The 27,048-nt window shown below is 47.9% G+C and overlaps 2 protein-coding genes across 7 annotated transcripts in view; one reads left to right on the top strand and one right to left on the bottom strand.

Moving 5' to 3' along the window:
- The first annotated feature begins 1,890 nt into the window (after positions 1–1,890).
- CTSB (cathepsin B) lies at positions 1,891–20,722 on the top strand. 3 transcript variants are annotated; one of them, XM_039876081.1, is made up of 10 exons: positions 1,891–2,047; positions 12,770–12,909; positions 13,890–13,975; positions 14,736–14,850; positions 15,739–15,857; positions 16,738–16,823; positions 17,131–17,277; positions 17,838–17,954; positions 19,209–19,337; positions 19,800–20,722. In XM_039876081.1, the coding sequence occupies exons 2-10, from the start codon at positions 12,784–12,786 to the stop codon at positions 19,883–19,885; spliced, it is 1,011 nt and encodes a 336-aa protein (XP_039732015.1). In that variant the 5' UTR covers positions 1,891–2,047; positions 12,770–12,783; the 3' UTR covers positions 19,886–20,722. The 3 variants fall into 3 exon arrangements, with proteins under 3 accessions (XP_039732015.1, XP_039732016.1, XP_039732017.1); XM_039876082.1 differs by lacking the exon at positions 1,891–2,047 and adding an exon at positions 7,685–7,708; XM_039876083.1 differs by lacking the exons at positions 1,891–2,047; positions 12,770–12,909; positions 13,890–13,975; positions 15,739–15,857 and having other exon boundaries at positions 14,777–14,850.
- Positions 20,529–27,048, bottom strand: part of FDFT1 (farnesyl-diphosphate farnesyltransferase 1) — a 22,767-nt gene continuing 16,247 nt past the window's right edge. For 2 of the 4 annotated variants that reach the window (XM_039876078.1, XM_039876077.1), the window contains 2 exons: positions 25,111–25,263; positions 23,731–24,143 (listed from right to left, as the gene is read on the bottom strand). In XM_039876078.1, coding sequence (XP_039732012.1) covers positions 23,919–24,143; positions 25,111–25,263 — 378 coding nt within the window. In that variant the 3' untranslated portion in view covers positions 23,731–23,918. Of the gene's footprint in view, positions 24,144–25,110; positions 25,264–27,048 lie in introns of all 4 variants that reach the window. The other 2 variants (XM_039876079.1, XM_039876080.1) reach the window with 2 other exon arrangements.

The raw sequence follows: 27,048 nt of genomic DNA, 5'->3' as shown, positions 1-27,048 counted from the left end.
TCTTTTTATTTCATTTCTGTTGGAAAAACACTTAAACATGGAATTCCTGGGCCCTACGGTAAGGCCATATTCAGTTTAAAAACAAAACCGCCAGGGTATTTCTTAAACAAAGTAGTTGTATCCTTTTACTTCCCCACCAACAGCATACAAGAATCCCCACTGCTCCACATCCTTGCCAACATTTGGTGTTGCCAGGGTTTTTAATGAGACCAGAACTTTCCATATATCTGGCTCTGGGCCTTAGAAAATGGGAGGGACTTTGTCATCACTAAGAGTGTACCTGCGGGCACTGTGGTTGCCACACACTATACAGGAGCAAATGTAAATTCACTCCTCCTAACCACCTGTTTAGAGGCCGGGAGAAGTGGAGTAACTGTGGAACGAGGAATCCTGATACCCTCGATTCCGCCAGTGGTTTCTGAATGAATGAAACACGAGACAGTTATCTCCTCCCTCAAGCACTGATCATTCCCGCTTTGCTTTGAAAGCGCTAAGCTCAGGATTCAGACCCAGGTTTTTCTTGCTCCACTCTCCTTTTCACCTTGGCTAGGACGAGTGAAACAAGAAGGTGCTGAGAAAGAAGATTCTTGTGCAAGGGAGTGTCCTCAACTTTTTCTCAACGAGCGGAGCCCTCCAGGAAACTCAGAAGATTTTGGTTCACAGTAGAATCTGGTGTTTCTGGCCCTGTAGGTTTGGATGAACTGGAAACAGGGCATGAGGGTGGGGAGGGAGGCAGGAGAGACGAAAATAGAGGCTCAGGAGATCAAGCTCTCATACTCAGAAAGGGCCTGAAGGGAGGAGAATGAGTGGCCTAAGGAGACTTTTAAAAACTCTTATCTGCTGCCTTAAGCCTCCCAGGCAAGAACTTTTGGGGCTAAGGTGTGCTGCTTGAAACTCAAATTCCGATTCGAATTCTGCTTGGCTTAAATAATATATCCCCTGAATGGGCAGTTTGACCCAGTGGGAGCCGAATCTGTCCATGGGGAGCACCCAGACACATTTGAAGGCCAGTGTCAGTGCTGGGGTTTGGGATGGAGAAGAAATAGAATAAACGAAGCCCCATTTATTTGGTCCTCACAATTGTATGAAATAAATATACCCATCTTCTTTAGCCAGTTGAGGAATCTGAAGAAGAGCGGGTTTAAGTCACTTATCCAAAGTCATACAGTTCTACGTGGCAAATTAACTCTGTCCACCTCCTAGTGGAAAAGATTGATGTAGGGACCGGAGAGCCACAGGCTTGGAGCTGGATGCTGGGAAATTTCCGCTCCTAAGGTCCTTCTCTCTAAAAATCCTGATGAAGCTTCTGCGGTTAGTACTCAGTGGTATTAGCTACCGCTTTCATTATGGTTACATAGCTGAGGTATCTTATAGGTACTTTCTCAGGCTGTTAACGTTAAAAGAGCCTTTGAAAGCACTTTGGGAATCCTGATACCCTCGATTCTGTCAGTGGTTTCTGAATGAATAAAATACGCGACAGTGATCCCCTCCCCCAAGCAGGGATCCATCGGCTCTGAAAGCGCTGAGCTCAGGCTGCAGCGGCCCCTGGGGAATCTTTCTAGGCTGGCCGGAGGCCCTTACGGCCACCTTCAGCTCTCTTCCGCTCCCCACAGGCCCCAATCCGCAGGGTTAAAGACGAGCGGGGCTCAGAGCCCCTCTCCGGAGCCGGCGCGCCCACTCGCAACCCGACCGCCCGGAGCCCAGGCGCGGGCGAGGTGCGCTAGGGTGGAGTGGGGTGCAGCTGGCCGGAGGAGTGGGGTGTAGGCGTGAGGTGCGGGGCTGGCCCCCGAGCCGGGGGGTGGAGCGGCGGGTTCGCAGCCGTCACGTGACGAGTCAGCCGAGCTCGGGGCGTGGTCGGGCGCGGTAAATAGGAGCGGGGGCGGCCCGGGGAAGCTACGGCGGCTGCTTGGGCACCAGCGGCGGCGGCAGCGGCGGCGGCAGCAGCACCGGCGGCGGCAGCGGCATCGGCACCGGCACCGGCACCGGCACCGGCACGGCGGCTGCTTGGGCACCGGCTGCAGGTCCAGACTCTCAGCGGCGGAGCTCGGTGAGTGCGGGCGCGCGGCGGGCGGGGCGCGGGCGCGGGTGCAGCGCCGCCGCGGCGGAAGTGACCTTGGCGGGGCAGGAGGGGACTGGGGCCCGGTGCGACCCCCGCCAGGCCCAGCGCAGCCCCGCGGCTTCCCCGGGGTCCGGCGGGATGGGGGGACCCTCGGGCTGTCACAGCACGGCCGCGGGGGTGGCCCCCGCGACCTACCAGAAGTCACCGCGGTGAGCAAAGCAAACACAACCCACGCGCGGGCGGCCGGGCGCCCAGCCCCCACTCCGGCCGCGAGGCCCGCGCCCGCCAGCCCTTGGTCCAGGTCTGTGTTCCTGCCCAGGGCCGGGTCAGCCCGACCCCACTGTCCGCCTGTCCCCGGGCCGGCCCGGGCGGCCGTCTGGGCGCCGTGGGGTCTTTGCAGGGCGCCCTGAGGGAGGAGCCTACCGGGAATGGCTTGGCCAGGACCCCGGGAGTTTCAGCTGCAGTCAGGCATCCCAGCCCCTCGTCGGCTTTCGGCCTCCGTGTCCGCAGCACGTTGTCGAGATAATGGTGTCTGCCAGCATCTATTTTAAGTGTTTTATTCCAGAGGGTTTGCTTGGGCATCTTTCTGCACGCAATCACGTGCAATTCAGGGACTCCAGAAGACAGGAGACCGGAGGATAGGAACCTGGAACTGGGCGGAGTAGGGAAGAGTTAAATCCGCAGATGGGAGGGGAAACTAAGCAGGGAGGAGGATCGGCTGCGGAGTGCCCCAGTCCCCCGCAGCCTGGGAGTGTAGGGAGAGGAGGATACCACTTCCCAATCCTTGACTGCTGTGGAAAGGATGCAGTGCCTCAGGCCCAGGGTGGTGTGGGAGCGGGGAAAACAGGGCCGAGTCCCCAGGGGCATCACCTCTTCTCTCAGTTAATGACCCTGGGGGCCTGGGATAGGGAGCAGTTAGGGAGCAGTATGGGAAGACTGAGTTTGGGCGGCTGGCCGGCAGGCAGTCCAGGTAGATAATGAGTTGGATTTGTCTTCTTAGTGGGCCTAAATCAATCCCTTGCCCGGACACCGAGGAAGTCCACAGGCAGTGAGAAGGACAGTAGCCTCCGCCCCATTCTACCTCTGCCTGACTGGGTAGAAACACTCACCCAGAGGAAAGGGAGGTGGTGGGTTCAAAGGGAGGCCTAGTGCCTTTGTTACCTGGGAAAACCTGATCCCCAAGTGCCTCCACCTCAAGGTGAATGCAGCTGAGTTGGCATTCATCTGGATGAATCAGTGCAGAATGAGAACAAGGCAAAAGGTCTGGAAAGATGTCTGTCTTGGCCAAGATTACTTTCTTTTCCTTAATGGAGAATTGTTTCCTGTTGGCACTGGTGATGGTGACCAAGGGCCCTTGAGCTTTATAGAGAAAAGGGCTGGGCCATCCCCACCTTGTGTAGTTTACCCAAAGAGACGATCGAAGGTGCCCTAGAGAGGGGTTCCGCTCAAACCTTTTTTGGCCGTTTGTCCCAGAGCAGGGGTACTGCCCAGTGAAAAGGTGCAGAGCCCTCATCCAGGGGCTTCGCAGGCTCAGGGAGCAGCAATACAGGTTGAACACAGCCTGGCTGCAATAACTCCCTTGATGTTGGATCAGGAAAACCCTGTTTCCTAACTGGTCAGTTGGTGAGAGTGGAAGCCTTTTGGCTCCAGGAAAAACCTGCCTGTGTGTGGCTGATCTAGCATCTTGCACCCAGGCCCTTCCCATAGACTGATTCTTTCTTTCCCCAAATGCTGGACTGGGGAGATAGAGTGGGACGTTGCCCACATTTTAGGGGTGAGAGGTATTTTGCAATACCGTTGGCAGCTGGATTAAGAAGTGATGGAGAGCACACGTCAGGGGAGCCTTCAAATGTCTGTTGGGTGATTTTCTTAAATGAGTGGTGGTTGACTGAACTATTTTGGGGTGAGGACTCAATATCTGCTGCTTGTTTTTGACAGTTAGTCATAAGGGAGGTATTAGAAATGTGTGAGGTTGAACTGTATGAAGTGGGAATTTGTGAATGTCAAGGAAAATGGAAATAGTGCACTTTCAGAGGGTCCAACCTCACATGTAGAGAGATGGTGGGGGTTGACAATAAGTTGATGGATGACTTGAGGCAATGCAGGTATGGACTGTACTCATTGGATATTGGGACGCAGTCATCAGTCTACATCTGGTCCCATGTCATCATCTCTTGGCTTACACTCTCTGCACACACTCCAGAAGCTGCCTAAGAAAAGGAGATGAATCCCTAGTCAGTCCACAGTATGTTTCGTATTCCACCCTAGTTTGGATAGGACAGGGAGTCTAGGGATCAAATGCCATTACATATTTAGACTTTAACCAATCCCATTTTTAACTTCAAGCTACTTCCCCACTCCCTTTCCACAGCACCAGGGGCCTCCAAGTCTCAAGCTTGTGTGGGGTTCATAGGGTGAGTGCTTTCCTTTATGGTCGCAGCTCCCCTTTCACTTTGCTCTGCAAGTCAGTTACCGTGTAACTCCTGGACCTGCTTCCAGGCTTCCTGAGGTACATTGTAGCTCCTTTCTGCTCTTCTCTGTATAATTCTCCTGCACTTTTTTTTTTTTTTGTACTTTGAATACTTTGTATCAGTCCATGAGTGGTGGCATCAAAACTGATATAACTTTAATTATACTGCATATATTCTTTTCCACTGGTGTTTAGGAGAGTTATTTATGTTGATACACACAGATTTAGTTCATTCATTTTAAGTGCTCCCTGTTTTTCTACTGAGGGACAGTTAGGTTGTTTTTGCTTTTTCACTATTGCTCACTGTAAGTAACTTCATCTCTCTCAGACACTTGCAAGAGTTTCTATAGGGCAAAAACAAGAAAAATCAAATGCATTGCTGGGTCACAAGGTATGTGCATCTTCCTTTTTTGCTAGATACTGACAGTGCTTGGAGGTAAAATGAAGTTTTACCAATCTATACTCTCAGCAGTATTGAGGGTTTCTGTTCTTCATGTTTCCCAACGCTAGACATTATCAGACTTTGATTTTTCTCAAGCACCACTTTCCCTCACCTGTAAAACAAAAGCCTATACAAGACTTTTGTAGTGTTACTGTTTTATGAATGCTGAGTGCCAGGAAGAATGCATGCTTGCAGCCGTAACTGTTTGTTATCTGTCTCTACCACGCCAATAACTCATTTAGTTTGGTCATCAGGATAACCTAGTGTTACCAGCAAAGATGGAGAGAGGAAGATGGGACAAATACCACCAAGGTATTAAACTGACCCAGTATAGAGCACTCTGAGAACATCTAGATATTCTGCCAAGAGACCCAGTGGAGGCTGAGCTTCTCCATGACCCTCTGACTTGCTGACCTGGAGTTGGGCAAGATCTGCTCACACGCACACAGAAGTCACATGGCTTCCAGGCTTGCACAAGACCTGGAAAGGTGGTGCCAGCCAAGGGCTTCAGCCACGCCAGGGTTGAAGCATTGTCCAACATCAACTGGGAGCCATCTGCCTCCCATTCTCCATCCACTTAACCCACAGGTGCTTGGAAATGCTTTGTTCTGGTGGTCAACATAGCAGAATAAACCATTATTTGAGGGTTTGTCATTAAAAGTTGGGAGGCCATAATTTTTCATCCACACTGGGATACTTTTGAGAATAAAAAGAATTACCCTGGGACAGCAAGACTTAAAGCCTGTGCGTAGGGCATGAGAGACTGTTTTCCTAATGACAGTTCATTGTAAGGGCTGCTAGCTCTGAGCCAGGTAGCGTGAGAGGCACTTTCAAAATGAGCATCTCCTTCCATCTCCCAACACCCTTGTGAGGAGAGTGTCTCTTCCTGGGGCCCCAGGAGAGGAAACCAGGACCAAGCCGGAGAGGCGAGGCCTTTCTGTTGCTTGCTTTTGTGGCGGCTAACATCTCCGTCGCCCCAGTATCTAGTCAGCAGGGAGATGTAATCTAGCCTGTGATTGAATTAGGGATCTACTTACTGTGTTCCTGCAAGCTGGAGAGGCTTGGAACATTAATCTCATTTAAATCTTCAAGGATTTCTAAAAGCTTTTATAACGTAGTTGCAAGGTCCTTCAGAATCCAGACAATATGCCCATTTTAGAAACCGTAACATGAAGATGTAGTGCCCCCTTCAGCATCTCAGTAAATCAATATTGGCTGGTTAGCAAAAGCTTCTAGAACTTTCTAGAACTTTCCAGAACTTGTCCAAACTATGTCTTTTTTCTCAACAGTGTAAGATTTTTCGACTGCTGAGAGCCTTTCCTGGGGTTCATGTTTTAAGCTTAAGGTAGTAATTTTCTTCTCTTTGCAGGATGTGGGCTGTTATTACTGATCTTAAGTAATGTTCCATTTGTGGGCACTGAAGCTCTATGGTTTCCAGGCACTGTGGGAGAGCAGCTTGAGTAGGCCAACCCTGCTGAACCTAGTGGGAATTAGTCACTTACTTTGGACAGATGATTGGCAAGTGGGCAGGAGGGGAAGTACCTGTGAATGGCTGAGGTAGGTGGGGCCTTCTCACACTGCCTCTGTTGGTTCCCTCGGAGTCTGCAGCGCTGGTTAGCACTGCTGCTAGCAGCCAACTGCAGGGGATGCCTTTTCTGGGTTACACAGCAGTTGCCTGGAGGGATCATTCAGCTGTAGAGAGCTAGGCTGTAGAGGATGGATAGCCGGCCAGCCTGGTGCCTATTCATCCTCATAGCTTTAAGGAGACAGATGATGACTAGGAGTACTTTTTCATTTTGTTATTTTAATTTAAAGGTTATAAGCCAAGAGCAGTTAAACACGTTTGCCTTAGGCGCAGAGACATAAAACAGAAAAGACCACATCAAAGGTTGTGATTCAGTCAGTGGGTCTCCTTCAGGCCCGTTGACGTGTACTTGATCAAGGCGCTTATATCAGCCACCACAGTGCTGCTCCAGCATTGAGGTGTAGCTGGGCAAACTGAAGTCGTGGTGAAATGAAGATCTGCCTGGTTTTGTTTTGTGGGTACACTGAAGTAGTCAAAACTTTAGGAACCACTGCCATTAGTGACAGCGAGAGGCAAGATGACAAGTCTTTGTGGAAGAGAAAGGAGCAGAGTTCTCTAGCAAGAGCCCACTAAGTCTTCACACCTTTCCTATGTTCCACCTCTCCCCTGATTGGGAGTCTGTCTGCTGATACATAAGGCACAACCTTCATTTGCGGCTACTGTCAAAATGCAGTTACCGCAAGTTTTTTGATTCTTTAGAACCAGCTGTGAAAGAGGTCATTCATATGTGAACAGCAGCAGCGGGCAAGGAAGAGCAAAGTGGCAGGTGACAGACTATTGCTGGACATTTGCTCATCTTTTTCTGTATTAACCAGAAGATTGCAGCTGGCTTTATTGGAAAGTTAGGTACATATATATATGCCTTGTCTCTGTAGATTCAATACAGATTTAGGATCCCATCTACCTGAGGGCTTTATAATCATGTCAGAAAGTTGGTTTTTTTTGTTTGTTTGTTTTTTAAATCAAGCTCGGTGGCATCCCAAAGTGATTCTCTGTCCTTGGAGGTGTCAGGACTTGAAGCCTCCTGTGACTTGGCATCAGCTCCTCTTCTTCTGTGTTCTTTCCATCTCTTTCCAGGGTCCCAGGGTCCACATTAGTCTCAGGAAAGGCTTCACAGTAGTCTAGGGAGTGGCCCTGCTGTGAGGGACGGAGGTAGGACCGCCTGGCCACAGGCCCTTTTTTTGCATACTACATTCTTCAGACCTTCCATGGGCTGTGCTTTCATAGAAACCATTAAGTTCTGTAGGGGTTTTACAGGTGGTGAAACTTTTTTTTTTCACCAGAGATTAGCTTGGAAAAGGGGAAGCAGGGTGTAGTGAAACACTAGATCTACCCGTAGCCCAGCTGACCGAGGACCAGAAGTAGCATCTGCTCACTGCACTTCCCTCCAGCAGTCCATATGCTGAGGAGTTTGGTGGCTTGCAGTGTTCTTATCCTGTTTGGGCCCCTCTCTGTCATGAAATAAGGACTTTCTGTCCATTCTCTTTTATAATTAAGGAGGAAAAAGCCACAGACTTGAGAAATAAAAGGGAAGTTTTTGCCCAAAAGAGGGGAAGTGAAAGCTGTTTCTGTTTTGAGCTAAGGCAATGGGACCTGTGACCAGCTTGTTAACAGCACAGCCTGCAGTTTCAACCATTTGCATGTAGTGTGTCCAGTGTTTATGATTTGCGTGGATGTGGAGAGGACAGAAGCTGTCTGGTACTCACTGAAATGAAATCACCACTGCTCTCTGGGTATCTGGGTATAGTCCCCTCTGCAAGGAGAAATTTGACCTAATATTCTTTGGGCTCTCAACAGTCTCAGGGCCCTCAAAATGGAAGTCCATTTGGGTGTTAGTTGAGGTTAAAACCTCAGTTTTAATTCAGACTCTTCTTTGTGCTGTGGAGGTATTGTAGAGGTTTGGACTGAACTGGAATTCTCTGGCACAGGCTAGAGGTGGAGGAAAGGAAAGGAAGGAGGGAGGGACGGCAGAAGGATGCTGAGTCAGACCTAGAAATCAGGCGTACGCAAATATGCAGCCCTGTGTGGCCTCCTTTCTGTAGAGCAGCCACTATGCAAGGGGCCTCTGCCCACCCTCATTTCACTGTGGCCTTCCCCCCAGAAAAACTACGAGCTCCATTGTACAGGTGGTGACACTGAGACTCAGTGAAGGTCGGTGCTCAGGGGTGCACAGTTAGTGAAAGAGTCGAGATCCGAATCTAGGTCTCCTGACTCCAGACACAGTGCTCATTCTCACAGGTGGCTGTTACTTGAACCCCAGCTCAGACGCTCTCCCATAACGCCACGGCCCGTGCCTGAGGTTCTGGGGCTGAAGGGAGGAGCTTCTCCAGTGCTCCGTCCATCGGTCCATCTGGATGGGCTGAGAGTTGATGGTTCATGCTGAGCTCCAGCCCCGCAGGGTTGCAGGTCTGTGGTTCACAGGAGGGGAGCCTGGTTCTCCGCTGAGGTGGCGTTATGAGGAGAGAGAATAAAGTCGACAGGAACTATAGAGGAGGACCTGTGGAACCAGGGGGAAAGCGGGAAAGTGCATGAAAGACACGCCTGGTACAGTAGCATGGGGGCCTGGCAGACCTCAGGACTCAAGCCCAGGGAAAGCCGGAGCAGTTGTCAGTGAGGAGCTAGGAACCGTCTGGGAGGTGGGAAGGGCCCGTGTTCTCTCCCACCACAAAACAAACAAACACCATGCACACACAGAAAAATCTTGTTTATAATCCGAGTTGCCATGAAAGTGCTCCTATCCTCCACTTGCTTATGATTTAACATCTCAGCAGCCGGCTGAGCCCCCAGGGGACACCTGGGGACACCCTCGTTTGACACTGAGGGAGCATTTCATTGAGACCGCCTCTTGTACTTGGTTCTCCTATCTTGGAAAAATGTTAAGATGCCAACTGCAAATCAGAGGGTGTCAATGAAAAGAAAGGAGCCCAAATGCTTTGCTCCCCAGAGAGCTCGCTGCTTCTGCCATGTGAGGATGGAGCAAGACATTTACCTAACAGTCTGGAGGCAGCATGGGTCCCTGACGTGTGGTCATGTGAGTGGCAGTCTCCCCATGAGTCACCGAAAATGGGAAGCTTAAGTGTTTTGAGCAGAAAGTCACCAGGGAGGGAGCCTCATTGGTGTCTGGGGAGATGATTGGAACTGCATTTGGGGCCTCATTAAAAACCAATGTTCTTTCATCAGTTTGGTGGCATGGGGTCTGTGGTAGCCCTAGCTACTGTTCTTCCTAAAAGAACAAAGCTTCAAATATAGTAACATTCATTAAAAAAAAAAGAAGAAAGAAAAGAAAGATGTTTACTGAAAAATAAGTACCCCCGCAGTGGTTACTTATTATGTTTGTGTGTTTTTCTTGACTTTTTATATGTAGTGACAGGAATATATTTGTACATTGCTTAATGGGTTTATGTGCTGACCGTGACTCACCTGGGTCGTGCTTTTTTTCACTTACCGTATATCTTGGGCATATTTATCAGTACAATGTGATAGTGTACTTTATCAGTACAGTTCATCTCTTGAATGGCTGCTTTCACCATTAACCATGACTTAACAGTTACTCTGTTATTCAACACTTGCTTGGTTTCTGGTCTTTTACTAATACAGGGAATGTTTGATGAATATCTGTGTACTTGTATCTTTGCATTTTGAGACTGGTAGGATAAATGTCTAAATGTCAGATCGCTGAGGCAGAGGACATGCAGATTGAAAAGTTGATAGAGATGCCAAGGAGGCCTCTGCGTGGTGGTTCCCGCAACTGGGCAGTGCCGCATCTCTGCTTCCCCACCTCGAACCCCCGCCGAGAACTATCAAACTGTGCTGCCTTTGCCAGTCTGACTGAAGATTAATTCTGTCTTTATCTCTCCATGGTTGAGCATCTTTTAATATCTGATGGCCATTTGTACTTCTTTTTCTGTAAATTCACTGTGCGTGTACTTTTGCTGTTTTTCTATTATGCTGTTTCTATTCTGATTTTTAAGAGCCCTCCACACATGAAGGAAACGAAGCCTTTGATAGACGTAAGCATTATTTTTTGTCAGCTTGCCACTCTTTGTTTTTCTAGAAGAGAAGCTTTATTTTCATGTCATCGTGAACCTATAAGGTTCTGCATTATGTCAGCATTAGGCGTTCCTCATTTCAATGTTACATTTTTTAAGGTGCATTTATTTTCTTCATAAAACTTCTATGTTTTTATTCAAGACTTTTGTTCCATGCGGCAGTCTTTGTGTGTAAGGAATCGAGTGTAAAGATTCAGCTTTTTTCTTTTTTTCAAAATGCACAGCCAGTTTTGCAAGCACTGAGGTTGCTCCATCTCCTCGCTTGTCTCTACCACACGCATGAAATTCCCACACAGGACACGCTTCTGAACGGCAGGTCTGGTTTGTTGTTCAGACTGGTCCTGGGCCAGCATCACCCAGAGGTTTACAGTACATTTACTACCACGAGGGCCTGGCCTTCATCCGTGCTCTTTTCCACAATTGTCTTGCTATTTTTACACATTTATTCTTCCAGGTGAATTATTGCTTAAGCAACAATTAAGTTTAAATATTCTCTCAAATGTAATTCACTGTGTGGTGTGTGGGAGGCAGCATGTTAAGTGCCAGTCACCTAAGTCATGTCGTCCTTATGGAACTCTCACAACAACCTGTGACCTCTGAGGAGTTAGATCATTTCAGAGCCTGCCGTGTAAGCCACTGAGGTCCGGAAATCTCCGCGACACGCACACACTCACTCACAGTCCCGGCTGTCGGGGTGTTTCCCAAGGCCTGGCATTGATGTGGCACCCGGTTGCGTTCCTTGTTTTTATAGAGCTGCTGCCTAAGGGCGTGAGAGGCTGAGCTGGAAATCGCTGGTCTCCTGACTCATAGGCCAGTCCGAGATCTAAGGGCCGAGGTTCTGATGTGCTGGTTTCTCTTCTTGGAAGGCCCATCTCTGGAATTGGAAGCGGAGCCCTCAGCTGACTGGAAAAACCAGAGAAAGCCTCAGAAGACTTGTGCCACTGGCCAGACCAGCTCTGCTTCCCTGCCTCTCCTGAGTCCGGCGCATGCCTGGCTCAGGTTGCCTTGTATTTTGCTGCTTTTGTATCCAAAATGTGGCTCATGGAATTTCTTTTCTCTTGCATTTTTCTTTTTTCTTGCATTTGGTCCTCCACCAGGGGCATAATCACCCGGATAGACTGCTTACTCTCTCAGAGCACTAACTCGGGGAGCGTCTCCAACTTTGTTCTACAAATCCATGGCGAGACAGTTTGGTGATATCAGAGAGGGCCCTGGACTAAGTTTTAGCCTAAAGATGTTGGTGCAGTCATTCGTGTAGGACTGACTCGTTGATCATGCTTGTTGCCTTGGCACTGGGGTTTTGGCAGAAAACAAGGCAGCCCTGGTCTGGCCCTCACAGCTCACAAGAGGGTTGGGGCCACGAGCCATCCGGTAAACAGCACCATTTCAGGCCGCGGTCTCAGTCCTAGCTCTGAGTGACAGCCCTGGAGGCCCAAGCAGCACAAGTGTCCAGTCCCCGGCTGCACAAGGGCCTCACTGCAGGCGACACAGGCTCTCTGCTTACTTTTTCCCAGCGCCCAGCCACGAGGAGGAGAAATGCACACGGCCTATCTTAGCCCATTCAGGCTGCTTCAGCAGGATATCACACACTGGGTGCCTTGTAAGAAGAAATTTGTTTCTCACAGTCTGGAGGCTAGAAATCCAAGATCAGGGCACCGGCACGGTCCAGTGAGGGCCCATGTCGAGGTCACGGACTTCCCGCTGTGTCCTCACATGGCAGAAGGGGCAGAGGATCTCTCTGGGGTCTCTTTTCTAAGGGCATTAACCCTGTTCATGTGGGCTCCACCCTCAGGACCGAATCGCCCCTCAAAGGCCCCGCCTCCTAATACCACACATTAGGGGATAGGATTCCAACATGGATTTTGGGGGGATGCAGACAGTCCACAGCATGGTCCTGTGTGCTGCAGGCACAGGTTGGGACTTTGGGACAAGGCCTGGGAGCCTTCTGAGGGTTCTTTATCGCCAAACCTTGGCATGACAGAAGAGGATACTGAGGAACAGAAGGGGACAGATGGCAGCCACGGCGAGAACATGGGGCTTTTGGCCCCTGGGTTTTTCTGGGCCCCAGAACTATGCTGCCTGAAATGGCGCCCTTGCCGTGTGTGGAACATTTGAACTGAGTGAAGGAGGAGCAGCCTGATGTCTTGTGTCCTTTCTTTTCTAGGTGAATCTTCCAAAATGTGGCAGCTGTTGACCACTCTCAGCTGCCTTGTGGTGCTGACCAGTGCCCGGAACAGGCCAAACTTCCCGCCCCTGTCAGACGAGCTGGTCAACTATGTTAACAAGCGGAACACTACATGGAAGGTGGGCTGTGGGGGCTGTTTTCCTGCGTGTGTTCCCTCCAAGGGTCGGTCTGTACACCCTGACTCCCAGCAGAGGCGGCCGTAGCTGTGGCCCATAGGACAGTTTGTCCTGGACAGCTGACAATCTGATTCAGAGTCACAGCCGCTCAGGACCATACCTACCTCCTCTCTGCCCCCTCGGGGGTGTGTGTGCGTGTATCTGTGGCATGTATATGAGTGTGCCTGGAAGTGCATGGGGATCAACAAGCTGGGTACTCTGTGAGTCCCTCCGTGGTAGGTGTTAGGGCTCATCAGTACTAGCAGCTCCTTGATTCTGCCCAGCCCTGAGGCCTGGGACTGCAGAAACCAGGAAATGAGGAATAGGCCACGGTCAGGGCTGCGGGAGGAGGGTCTCTCCTGACCTCTGCAAATGGTAGCAGATCGGAGAAGACACCCACTGATGTAAGAGCTGCACACTGCCTGTGAGCTCCCTCCGGGCCGGTCCCAGCCTGCTCTACAGAGTGCTGTCATGAAATACCATACATTGGGTAGCTCATAACAAATTTATTGCTTGCAGTTTTGGAAGCTGGGAATATAGGATCAGGGTGCTAGCATGGTTGGGTTCTGCTGAGGGCCTTCTCAGGTTGCACATGGTCGACTGTGTCTGTCGTCATGGGGCAGGGTGGGGCAAAAGAGCACTCTGGGGTCTCCTTTATGGGGGCACTGATCCCACTCATGAGGGCTCCACCCTTAAGACCTAAGCACCTCCCAGAGGCCTCACCTCCAGATACCATCACATTTCAGGTTGGGCTTCAACATAAATTCTGGGAACACAAACATTTGGTCTATAGCAGTACCCCACCCGCCTTGCTCTGTTGAGTTGGGAGGGATACCTGGCTTTGTCAGGCCTCGCGTGTGGGCGGCATGCACATTCACATCCCCCATCCCTGGAACACCCCCTCCGTGGGGGGCGGTGACCACTGTGGGTGGGTTCTCTTCCAGGCTGGACACAACTTCCACAATGTAGACCTGAGCTATGTGAAGAGGCTGTGTGGCACCATTCTGGGTGGGCCCAAGCTGCCCCAAAGGTGAGTGCCCGCTCCCCAGGATGAGAGCTGCAGGTGTTTTTTGGGGACAGTGATGAGGAGGGATGGGAGAAGGCCTCCCTGGCTTCTGCACGTTTCACTCCCCCAAGAGCTGCAGGGACTGTACTTAAGATGCAGGGCTCAGTCCCAAGTGCCAGTGTTTCCTGCTGTGCTTCTCCCGGTGGCTCAGAGCCCCAGTGGGAAAGGCCCCAGTCTGGGTCTCCATGATTGGTTGGGCCCAGTGGTTGAATAATTTAAGGAAAAGCCAAGAAAAGCCATATGATATGGCATTATGTTTTATTCTTCTAGAAAACTCTGCAATGGACATTTTTATGTAGACATATTATTTTTGTAGGAAGCATTAAAAAAATCTAAGAATGAGAATGGGTTAGTTACGTTAGGGGACATCACATAGCGGGGAAGATATTTAATACGATGTGAACAGCCTGGGCAGACATTTATGATTGGGGGTGGGGTGGAGGAAGCAGGAAACTCAATTCTCTCTTAAACTCTTAAAGAATATGCATAAAATGAATCTAGAAATAAGCATATGGAATGACAAGTGCTGAGCAATTGAATCAAGTTTTGTTTTCTAAAATCCCAAGGGGACATTCCTACAGACATCTCTTCTGTGTGTCGTGTGCCTCACTCCCTTTCTGAGTGACAGTCCACAGTCAGCTGGCCTTTGCAGGGATGCAGTGGGGTGGGCGGTGCAGGTGTTAAGATGTGACCTCGTAATGGAGAGAGACCTTCCTTTGTCCAGAGTTTGGCTTGCTGAGGACCTAGTTCTGCCTGAAAGTTTCGATGCCCGGGAACAGTGGCCAAACTGCCCGACCATCAAGGAAATCAGAGACCAGGGTTCCTGTGGCTCCTGCTGGGTGAGGCCCTGCTGGTGGGAAGGGCTAGAGTGGAGGGGGCGCAGGGGTGCTGGGAGTGACCAGGGGAGTAGGGGTCAGACTGGTTGTGACTCAGCACGTTACGTAAACTTTCTGAGTCTCAGTTGCCATAACTATAAACATAGTAAAGTTCCTCATGGCCCTGAGTTATTGCAAGGACTAGGTGGAAGGATAAAGGTGTAGCGCGCCTTGCACAGGGCACATCCGTATGTGGGTTTGTTGAAGTGTTTTTCTCTGTTTGACGTGCTGTCCTAGGCCATCGGCAAATACTTACTAGCTTTGATTCCTACTCTGCATCATGAAGATACAGCCATTCTATATCAATGAGCTGTCTTAATTTTGTTTGTTTTTTAACTGTGGTAAAATGTAAATAACATAAATTAAACTATCTTAATCATTTTTAAGTGTACAGTTCAGTGGCATTAAGTACACTCACATTATTTTGCAGCCATCACCACCATCTATCCGCAGAGCTCTTGTCATCTTGCAAAAATAAAACAACATCCCATTAAACACTAGCCCCCTATCCTCCCTCCCCCCAGCAAGTACCCTTCTACTTTCCGTCTCTATGATTTCGACTAGTCTGAATATCTCACAGAAGTGAAATCAGAGTGTTTGTCCTTTGCGTGAGCTGTGTTTTCAGGTTAACAATCAAAACCACGTTTCAGAAATGTATGGAGCTCCCAGCTAGCGGTTCAGGGAGGATGGGTCTCTTGATTTAAAGCTAAACTTGAGTGCCAGGACCCTCATCTGATGTCGGGAGACACTAGCCACCACGAAGGTCTGAGGTGCCCACTATGATCCTCTAAGGTGTCTGGAGGCCCCACAGTCCAGGAGTGGGGCTCACCTGGGCGGGGCTTGTTCCTGCAGGCATTTGGGGCTGTGGAAGCCATTTCTGACCGGATCTGCATTCTCACCAATGGGAACGTCAACGTGGAGGTGTCTGCTGAGGACCTGCTTACCTGCTGTGGCTTCCAGTGTGGGGAAGGGTGAGTCTGAGGCTGCACCCCGCCACCTCAGGAGCCCAGGCCCCTGGGATTAGTACGAGGGGGACCTGGGCCAAGGCCTCCTCAGGTGCGTGGTGACTGAGGGCTCCCTGGGACTGGAGTGGCACTCCTTCAGGATGAATGGTGGTCCTTTGTGGAGTCACTCGAAGCAGGCCCCAGTGTGACTGCTGCTTTCTGAGATGTGCTTAAAACCAGTCTGGCCCCACAGAGCTGGCTGTGGGTGGTGGGGTCTGGGCAGAACAGGTGATCTCAGGGTACATGGTTAAATTTCTCATCTCAGGTCTGGTTGTTGTCATCCTTGTTCCCTTTCCCTGCTCAACAAAATGTAATAGCCTCACGGTCTGTTTCCTTATCTGTAATTAAGAACGATGCATCCCCACATTGGCCTCATAGGACTAAACCCCTGCCACCTGGGGTGCTGCCTTCTGCCCACTCTGGTCTTGGTTCTACAACAGTGGTTCCCAGCCATGGCTACAGATTAGGAATACCTGGAAGGTCGAAAAAAAAGAAAAAGAAAAAGCATGCCCAGGCTTTACCCCACCCCAGTTAAGCCAGCATCACTGGTGTTTTCCTGTGTGCTGCCTGGTTGAGCATCCCTGTTCTAGAGAGGAAACGACCCGGTTCAGCGTAGATGTGAGTGTGAGCATCCTCCTGTCTCACTGAGGACCTCGGAGGCTGGAGTGGGGAGCTTGGGCGATTCCCTGGAAGAAGAGACTGTCCGGGGGAGGAAGAACAGGGGGTCTGCTGGGATATGGAAGTCCGTTGGGCCAGTTGCTGAAGGCAGTGGTGGGCCTGCCAGGCAGCAGTGTGGAACAGCTGGCACCTCTCTCACGATGACTTTAATGAATGGCTCTTTTCTTAGCTGCAATGGGGGCTTTCCTTCTGGAGCTTGGAACTTCTGGACAAAAAAAGGCCTGGTTTCCGGTGGCCTCTATGACTCCCATGTAGGTGAGTGTCTGCCCTCAGCCCCCATCTGACCAGATGGATTTTATAAACAATGAATCATAATGGTTTCATTTTCCATTATAAAGCGAAGGTTGAGGATTGAGATCAAGAGTGCTGGGCTGAAAAATAGAGTAGAAAGATAACCCAGGCCTCTCCACGGCAGACTTAGCAACAGGTAGAAGAACAGTCTTAGGTTGTAGACTTCAGGGTAACTACTGTTCCCACTAGTCATCACCCCAATTTCTTCTGGCCTCCAGGGGCCTCCGTAGGGATGGTTGGCTGACATTCTCCTTTCTACTTGTCCTCCCAGGCTGCAGACCCTACTCCATCCCTCCCTGCGAGCACCACGTGAATGGCTCCCGGCCCCCGTGCACGGGCGAGGGAGGCAACACCCCCAAGTGCAGTAAGATTTGTGAGGCTGGCTACACCCCATCCTACAAGGAAGACAAACACTTTGGTAAGCACTCTGGGCCAGAGACCCGCTGATGGCCTTCCCAAGCCACAGGGAAAAGCCAGGGCACCTGAGTCTTAGCATCAGGAAGGGTTCCCTCGCCCTCTCCCTTTGACTCTAAGATCCAGAACCAGAATGAGCAGGAAGGGCGTTAATGCCCCTCTTGCCTGTCTGTAATGATTTCCGCCTGTCTCCACTCTGAATTCAGCCTCAGGAAGGTTGTCTTAGAGTCGCAGACCGTCAGAGTCAGAGTTTGGAAAGGACCAAACTCCTTATTTTACAGGGGGTGACCTGGCCTAGTCCTCCTGGGTCCCAGTCTGCCCTCCTCCAGGGTCTCATGCTCACACCCCTTCCACCGCAGGCCATGCTCTCCTGCTTCTCCGCTTCCAGATCCAGTGCAATTGCTCCTCCCTCAGGGAGCCTCCCCTGACCGCCACCCCACTTCCAAGGCTGGGCAAGCCCCTTAGATGCTCAGTCTGTACCTGGCGGCTCCCCATAAATCAGTGAATAATTGGCCGGTGGAGCTGCAGATGTGGCTCACCCCCCTGGGCTGCTTCATTTGCCAGGATGCAGTTCCTACAGCGTCCCCAGTAGCGAGAAGGAGATCATGGCAGAGATCTACAAAAACGGCCCAGTGGAAGCGGCCTTCTCCGTGTATTCGGACTTCCTGCTGTACAAGTCAGGTGTGTACTGACCCCTGATTGGGGCAGGGTGGGGCGCTGCAGACAGGGTGTCCAGAAGTGCAGTGGCAGGCCTCCCCTTGCCTGGCTCTGCAGACCCCTCACCAGCTGACCCTGCTCTGCCCTCTTCTGCACATGCTAGTCTAGATTCCTCGTGCAGAGTGTTTCTGTATGGCCAGTTCCTGCTCATTCCTTTTCATTCCTTAATAGCTAGCTCAGATATCTCCTCAGGGAAGCCTTTCCTCACCTCCCTGGAGCTGTTTGCTCCTGCCTCTGTCCGCCTTCATTGCCTTATCAGTGTCCATCACGGTGTAAGTTTAGGTGTTGTATGTCTGGACTGAGTGACCCTCTTCATTCATCTTTGTCTTGGCAAAGTCCTGGCATCATGCCTCCCACTCAGTGGTTGAGGATACAGGGAGCACCTGCTGTTTGCGATGCTGTGGGGATTCAGACCAGGGAACTGGATGGTCTCTGGCCCGAGAACTGTCTTAGAGACCCCCCATCCCAGATGAAGTCAGTGCTGACTGCTTCTGTCTCATTTTTTTGCTAGATTGAAAACTCCAAAGCTCTCAAATCTTTAAAAAGCAATGATTGGACAAAGGAAGATGATTCTGGCAATAAAAATATAGAAGGCTGGCAGTTCTTAACATAGTCCCCACCTATATTATAAAAAGATGCATTTCTAGTTTGACAGTGATTCATCTACAAGGGGGATAGGCTAGCTAGCCAGCCCTCTGAACGAACATGTTAGCCAGTATCTCTCCATCGATCAACATTGGCTGCCACCAACTCAGCCTCTCCTGCATCCTTTCCACAGTGACCCCAGAGCAGTAGCTTAACTCTTTCAGCCACAGAATGCTTTTGACAAATCTTTACATGGAGTCTCAATATGTAAAACAAATAATTGGTATTTTAAAATTAAATTTATATCTTAAATTAGAATTTTAAAAGCAACCAATGAGCATGTTTTGTTGGATTCCATTGTAATATTTACTCCATTTGAATATTTAAGTGTTTTTAGGCTTTCAAATATATATATAAATAATTCCTTAATGTTGCGGGAACGCTTGGCACTTGACAGAAAACTAGGGTTCTATAGAATCCCTTCTGAAAATGGGCATGTCCTCTCCTTGTGGTAGAGCTGTGGGCCCTATGGGCCTTGTTTGTCCTGACGGCATAGCCAGCTCAGTTGGAGGGATGCTGTGGGAGATGGGGCGGTGGCTTGGTCTCTACCTGAATGGGTTTTTTCTTTCTCAGGAGTGTACCAACATGTCACTGGAGAAATGATGGGAGGCCATGCAGTCCGCATCCTGGGCTGGGGAGTGGAGGATGGCACCCCCTACTGGCTGGTTGGCAACTCCTGGAACACTGACTGGGGCGACAGTGGTGAGTGACTTTTCCCTTCGTGCCAAGAGTGGGATGTTACAAGCCAGAACATGGTTGCCATCTTGTTTTCCTCTGCTCTGCCCACTGCACAGCTCTAAACCCTAGGCCTTGGGCTTCACTGTGACCTTCCAGGTGTTCAGGTACTAGCAAGCTATTTCCTGCCACAAAGGCAGCCTCTAATCCTGAAAGGTGGTAGGGACCAGGACTCAGTTTCAGCTTGCTTGTGCCCACCAGTTCCCCCATGTACCAGGTGCGGTGACAAATAAGAGTTGAATGCAAGTGGCATCCAGAGGCTTCATGACGTGGAGCTGGGCTGCCGGGCCAACAATAGAAGCTGATAGAGCACCTTGGTGCTGGTTTGATGTCTGGGGGCTGGCTTGTCTGCTCCTGGGTCTTTTAGAGATGAGTCCGAATATGTTGCCCAAAGCACACTTTAAAGGCATCTTTACTTTTGCTTTCTAGGCTTTTTTAAAATCCTCAGAGGACAGGATCACTGTGGAATTGAATCGGAAATTGTGGCTGGACTCCCATGCACTGAGCAGTACTGAAAATGAATCTAATCTGCCGTGGACCCGTATTGCCAGCCCTGGAGCAGTTTTCCCCCAAATATAGGCAGTGGGGCTGGGGATCAGATGAGGGATAGGAATATCTTTTATTATTTGAGTTCAAATAGGATACAAGAGGTTTTAGACAGGGCCTGAAGGACTGGATTGGGCCAAACCTCGTGTCTACCATGAAAGCCGTCTTCTGAGACACATGTAAGGCCTGGCTACCTCCCAGCCTGTTCAGTGGACTGCTATCACAATGCACTTAGACCACGTAAGCCACCGCTGCAAGCAAAGCAAGTCCTTCTCCTGTAGACTAGTGCTGCTCTGGCTCTCGCTGCCACTGTCTCCGCATCCTTCACATCCTTCCCCATTCGTGCATCACCAGGGAGCATGACAGACCTAAAGGGTTTGTAGCTTTTCCAAAGGAATGAAAGGTGCAGTTCCTAACAAGACAGCTTCCCACCCATCAGCAGTAGCTTTCTAGATTGGGAAATAGGCTGAGGAGAGAAATAGTGGGGCTAGCCCTTTGGAGAAAGCCACATTCCTCCAGGGCCCCTGCATCTATTGAGCTTTCTCATGTTGCTAACCCTCTGGTCTTATCCTTAGCATGATTATTTTTTAATAGAAGTTGTATTTTTTTTTGGTGCACCTCAGTTGATCATGTGAGTGAAAGAGTCTGATAGTTGGAAGAGCTGTACTGGTAACTGGGTGGCTGTGATCTGACTGACCTACCGACCTCTAATACCATTAGTTTAGAAGAAACCAGTTTTTACTGTTCAAAAATCATGGCCTCACCATTAATTTAACAATAACCGCCAATAAAAGGTTTCTCCTTCATGTGAAGTCTGTTCTGGTGGGACCTCAAAGATCACTTGTCACTGTAGACTTGAAGCTGCTATCCATCCTTATATCCCCGGACCATGGACCTGGGTGCGCTTGGAAACTAACCAGGGCTTCCTTGTCTCGGGTAGAAAATAAATACCTAATTTTAGCTTCTCACTGCCCCAGCCACTTTTTGTCATTCTCATCAACCTTTCTCGTACATCATCCCCAACGTGCCCCAAGCCTTCAGCTCTGACCCTGCTTAAAGAGCTCAGGACATAGTTGTACTTGATTTTTTTTTTTCTTTTATAAATGACAATTCAGTAGTAACCTGAGGATTTATATAGGCATGGTGTATCAGTGAGGTCATAACCCAGGTGTCCTGCTGGAAGACCAGCTTCCCCTGGAACCCTCCAGTGTGGGAATGGAGTGGATGCAGAGCCTGCGTGGTATTTTGAGAGTTCCCTATGACTCTTCAGTTTACATTGCTAGTTAACTATTCCTTTGCACAGTCCTAGTTAAGAATCATAAGCGACGAGGTACACCGGTTCTTGAAACAGGAAACTAGAAGGATCGGCACCCATCCCACTGGCCTATCAATACCTCAGTTATTTCCTTCCCCACCTGACGGTTGGACTAGCTCTTCCCAAAAGCATTCTCAGTTTGACTTCTGATGTGACTCAGAATCAGAAGCTACCTCAAATAAGCTCTTAAATACCTGGTGAACATTAGGAAAAATTTGTGAAACTCGTCCTAGCACTTACGAAATGTTTAACAAGGGTTACCAAAGACACAAATTCAGAATCACATTATTATTGAAAATTCAATTAGAATATATTCATAAACTCAATGAAATTCTGACGTTCCACCCACTCCCAAACAGATGAATAATTCCATTTCCATACTGCTTTCCCCCATCTCTACCATGTCCCCGCCTGCAACTCCATCCTTACTCAGAAGCCAGCAGAGATGCTAAATTTGGTAACAAAACAAATTGAGGGGCATCTTCACATTTGGTCTAAGGCGTCTTTGTAAGAAAACAAAACAAAGTTTATGATTGGGATCAATATCAATAGATTAATAACCCTCAGATTACCCCACTGATCATTACCCTAATCACCTCAGCTGCTCCTCTGAGGAAAACTTAAAATATTCCACTATAAGTAGTAATCAAGTAGATGATGCCAGGGACGCTAAACATTTGATTAAATTGTGGTTTAGAGGGTGGGGTTGCCAGATTGAGCAAATAAAAATATAGGATGCCCAATTTGATTTGAATTTCAGATAACTATGTCCCATGAAATACTTGAGACATAATTATACTAAAAAAAATAGGTTATCTGAAATCCAAGTTTAACTGAGTTTTGTCTTCAATAAAATTGCTATTTTATCTGGCAACTTTAGTAGAGAAACGTTTAGAACGGAAATGATCATCCAAAGAACTTAGTGGTGGACATGAGGTCTAAGAACTTTGCACAAGTCAGTGATAATAAAAATCATGTAGCTTATAGTTGGGAGGGACCTGAGATCCCCTAAACCCACAAAAGCTCAGCAAGTTCCACAGATCACGACTGGGCCAGAAAGATGCTTCTAGTATGTCCACCTCAGACTGAGGCCCTCTACCAGGTTGTCTTGTGTCCTACAAGGACTTCAGCAGAACTAAGGTTTCAACACAACAAATTTTTAACAACCTACCCTGGAATCTCAAACCAAATTCTGATGTTTAAAGTACTTGGGAAATTACTGGAGTCTGGCTCATAGCTGTATGGTATGTGGCAAATCACTAGTTTGTCCAGGACTGAGCCTCCATGAACCAAAACTAAACCAACTGTGTCAGATGGCGGTGACGGTCATGGGAGGAAAATCAGTGTGGGTATGTGCTTAACAATGTAAATCCAACATTATTGCTGGAAAAAAAACATTCAGTAAGTCAGTACATAAAGGAGTAGACAGTATACTATATATACACCGAGAGCACTAATGGCTTCTAGAAAGCACTTGAATGACCTATGACAGCGATTTTCAGCCTGGGGGTCTTTTTCAGACACCCCTAGGGAGGGGCCACGTCCTCCCTTGTTCACGCTGAGATCTTAGTCTGTGGGCGAGAGTGCGTCACAAACCTCAGCTGTACAGGAGGAAGACGGCGAAACAGCGCCAGGAAGATCAGGCTGAGTGCCTTTCAGCTTCAAGCCAATCACCCGAAAACAGTTTGCTTTTCTTGAGACTTCAGTATATAAACTGGCAATTAAAACAAACAAACACACACGCTGAATTGAAAACTGAATGCAGCCAAGAGAATTAGCCAAAAGCGGAGAAGGCTGGCAGAGTTAACGCAGGCTACAAGCTGGAGCAGTGAGACAGCGCTGTCCCTCTCTCTTTTTCCAGCCAGCAGTCATGCAGGAGCCAGGCAGCTGTATCCCTTTCTTGGTATTGCTCTGGCTGGCTTCATGGTGGTGGCAGATGGCCGTATGTCTTTCAAAATCTAGCTCCATGTTTGAGTTATCTGCCATGGTCACCCAGGCTGTCAAGTGTGCTGCTCTTGACAAATGCTGAGGAACTCAATTTGTTATTATAAAAATCTCAAAAACATCAGCCTTTAACTGGAGACCTATCTCCTCCAACGAGGCCAAGGCAATCCTGCTGTTTCTTTCTGAAAGCCAGACTCTCTTTAAATGAGGAAATAATACCCAGAAGTTAATTCCTAGCCTTCGTGTATAGAAGACAGTCTACATTCTTAAGAAACACAGAAAAATTACCTAGAGCTATAAACATTCACATTCAAATCAACTGACAACAGAATGAGAAAAACAGGAACCGTACAGAAAAAAATTCACTTCATGTTTCTACTAGGATAGGTATTCAAAGGTTGCTTCAAATTAAATATGTTTAATTATAATTCTGGCCAGGATTTACACTAAATAAGACCTCTCAGCAGTCCCACATGCAGCCATTTCCCCTAACTTGCATGCTCTGCCGTGGGTCACCATGTGCAGAAGCGAGCACCACCTTCAAGGACCAGATCCTGAGGGGGAGGTATCATCTGCCTTTATTATCTTCTTCTCAGCTGCATGTCACAGTTTCTCAAAATCCAAGCCCACAGAGTTCTTTTAGGATTAAAGCAGGAGAGAAAAAAAAGGTGAAGCCAATATTCATCCTTGAAAAATAGGTCGGTCCACATAATGATGAGCTTCAGCTTCCGGGCCATTCCAAATCAGTGTTCTCCAGTTTGAACATAGTCTTCTGTGGCCTGGGACAGAGTGCTCAGATACTGCCAGCTCAGGGCAGCCAAGAGCATGACAAACGACAGGTAAATGGGGGAGTAGTGGCTTCGCTCAGAGATCAGCTGACAACTGGGAAGCTTCTGTGTCCTGATTGTGGAGATGATCTGCCTTGTTTTATCGGAAGATGAGTCTGAGTCGGGGATTCTATGATAAATCTATTAAAGGGAAAAATAGTAAGTGCTACTTATTGAGTCCTAGGAACTTTATAGGACATCCTCTTTGTCGACATGTTACAAGCACTCTAAACAGGTAGGGATTTTATGCCCATTTTGCCAATGAGGAAACTCAACTAAAGGTAGGAAATCAACTTAGGCCCTCTGTAATCCGAAAGCCCGTCCTATGGAGCAAGCAGGGAGGCCTGAGCGTACGCTGTGCTGGGAGCTACTGGTTCTCACTGATCTTCCATCCCAACACCTCCCAGAGCCAGGCACATAGTAGGCACTCAGTAACGTCAGCAGTTTTGAGGCTGAAGTAGAGTAATATGGAGGAGGGGCAATACTGGAAAGACTGGCAGATGCGGCTTTGGAAAACAAGACCGAATCTGTGGCACGGGCCACAGCCTAGATGAAGAAAGGCAAGAACAGAAGCAGGGTACCTGAGAGTCATCCGAGAGTCCTCCCTGCACCTCTGCACCTATCCCCTCCACAAACCTCTGAAATATTTGCTGAACCCTGTCCTCTTCATGCCTCCAATTACTGCCCTCCACGCCTCTCACCTAAGCTACACCAGCCTCCTAATTGAGCTCCTGCCTCTATGCTTGACTCGTAAAATCCATGATCTGTTCTCCACCTTGGCACCAAAGAAATCCAAAACCTCTACTTGATAACTTCAGTGGGCTCTAAAATCATCTCCTAGCTCAAAAAATATGTTTATACTTAGAAGCTCCATCCTAAATAAAGCCTTGCTTCATTTATCGCCTCTTACCAGGGTCCTGTGCAACTCTGCACAATCAGCTCCTTGTGAGCATACTTTTTCCTAATAAAGGCTACCAATTCATGTCTTTGTACCATGACACGGTGAGTTGTTAGAATCATCTAATATCCAAACCTGAGATGTTTAAGTGACATTATCTAAATCATAAAAATACCTACACATTATCCAAGTAGTTCAATAAAAACCTACCTCTTCTATATACTGGTGTATTATAGCTTTGACAGCTGGCATATTGGTGGCATCCATCATTAGGGTTACCGCTTGTCCTTTTCGAATCTTCACTACTCCTTTGAACACCTGCTGATTATTATAACAGGCAGCCAAAGTAGCAATGGCCATTACCTACGGATAATAAGGAGAAGGAAAAAACACTAATTCATTTCATTTCGTGAAAAAAATCGTTAGTAAACAGCGCTATAAGCAACCATCATCATGAAACAGTAAGAAAACCTTCTGTAGAATGAGAAAGAGCTCCCAAAGAGCTAAGATATAACCAACGAAGAAAAAAGACCCATGAAGAAAGCATATCTAGATTTTTACATTTCCCACTCCTCCCTTTCTCAACACAGAATAATCAAGGGGTCTTTGCAGTCTTGATTCTATAGTTTAGCCATGAAAACTCTTTTATTAGGAAACAACAAACCAATGCAATATTTTCCATGCTAAAGCAATGAGTTGTTATATCTGAAAAATATATCTCAAAAAATACCCAATAAGAATTTTCTATTAGAATTGAATTAAATGTTTTTCTCCCCTATTTTTCCTACAATGAACATAATCATTATACATTAAAAAATTAGCATGGAGGTGGGGGGAACAAAAGGGCAGTAGTTCTAGTTTCCCATGCTCAAAGGTAAATTATTTCTAGGATAAACAAAAACCCAGGTCAGGCCTACAGATCTTAGTTCCAACAACCATTCAAGACTGGCCATTAGATTTTTTCATATAAATACCCAGAAGTAGAACTGCTGAGTCATATGGTAAGTTCTATTTTTAATTTTTTGAGGATCCTCCATACTGTTTTCCATTGTGGCTGCACCAATTTGCAATCCCACCAACAGTGCACAAGGGTTCCCTTTTTTCCACAGCCTCGTCAACACTCATTTATTGATTTATTGATAGCCTTTCTGGTAAGTGTGAGGTGCTATCTCATTGTGCTATTAGTTTGTTTTTTCCTGATGATTAGTGATGTTGAGCATCTTTTCATATGTCTATTGGCCATCTTTATGTCCTCTTTGGAGAAATGTCTGTTCAGGCCTTATGCCATTTTTAAATTGGATTGTTTTTTTGGTGTTAAGTTATATAAGTTCCTTATATATTTTGGATATTCTCCCCTTATTGGATTGCCAGTATTAAAAATAGTCAGGGGAATGTAAAGTACAGCATAGGGAATATAGTCAATAATACTGTAATAACTACATGGTGTCAGATGCATACCAGACTTATCGGGGTGATCACCTCATAAATTATATAAATGTCTAATTACTATGTTGTACACCTGAAACTAATATATTACTGTATGTCAACTGTAACTGAAAAATTTTTTTTAAAGATTGGTCATTAGAACAAGATCAAACCAAGTTTCCTAATCAGTTAAATCCTATGACTTTCTTCACTTAGTTGAGTTACAAACTGAAATACCTGATAAAGGCATTTTAAAAATTGTAAGCTCCTAGAGTAGTAAGGGGCTAGGAACATAGAATCAGGTTCTGTTAGCCTGAGTCTAGGAAAAGGAGAACAAATATTAGGTACCTAATTAAGACTTTTTAATGATAATAGCTTCACCTACGTTTTACTCAGCAGTCCCCATAAATCTAGGCCAGATCCCTAGATTTAACTGTAAGGATAAAAATTTAACTAACTAGCTTACAATATTTAATGGAAAAAAAAAAAAAGTTGTGGAAGGTTCTGGAAAGGAGCAGACTTAACCTTGAGGCTTAGCTGAGTGTGGAGGTTGTAAGTCAAAGGGGAGGTATTGTGAAACGCTGCCTGCCCCCCAGCAAAAGAAAATAACTAGAGCCACTTTTTAAGTGACCATATTCTTGAATATTGTACATCAAAATACATTCTACCCACCCCACTACACGACTCCCTTTAGCCTCTGCCTCCCATATAAAACAAGACCAG

The sequence above is a fragment of the Pteropus medius genome, unplaced genomic scaffold, assembly GCF_902729225.1.
Source record: "Pteropus medius unplaced genomic scaffold, Ma_sr-lr_union100, whole genome shotgun sequence".
Lineage (NCBI taxonomy): Eukaryota > Metazoa > Chordata > Mammalia > Chiroptera > Pteropodidae > Pteropus > Pteropus medius.
Note: the sequence above shows the minus strand (reverse complement) of the source record. Positions and strands in the feature narration are given on the sequence as shown.

What these genes read in the sequence shown, in the direction of transcription:
- CTSB (XM_039876081.1), top strand. Translation starts at nt 12,784, where the DNA reads ATGTGGCAGCTGTTGACCACTCTCAGCTGCCTTGTGGTGCTGACCAGT. An exon ending in AGCGGAACACTACATGGAAG is followed by an intron (nt 12,910 to 13,889) that starts GTGGGCTGTGGG and finishes GTTCTCTTCCAG; the next exon opens with GCTGGACACAACTTCCACAA. An exon ending in GGCTTCCAGTGTGGGGAAGG is followed by an intron (nt 15,858 to 16,737) that starts GTGAGTCTGAGG and finishes CTCTTTTCTTAG; the next exon opens with CTGCAATGGGGGCTTTCCTT.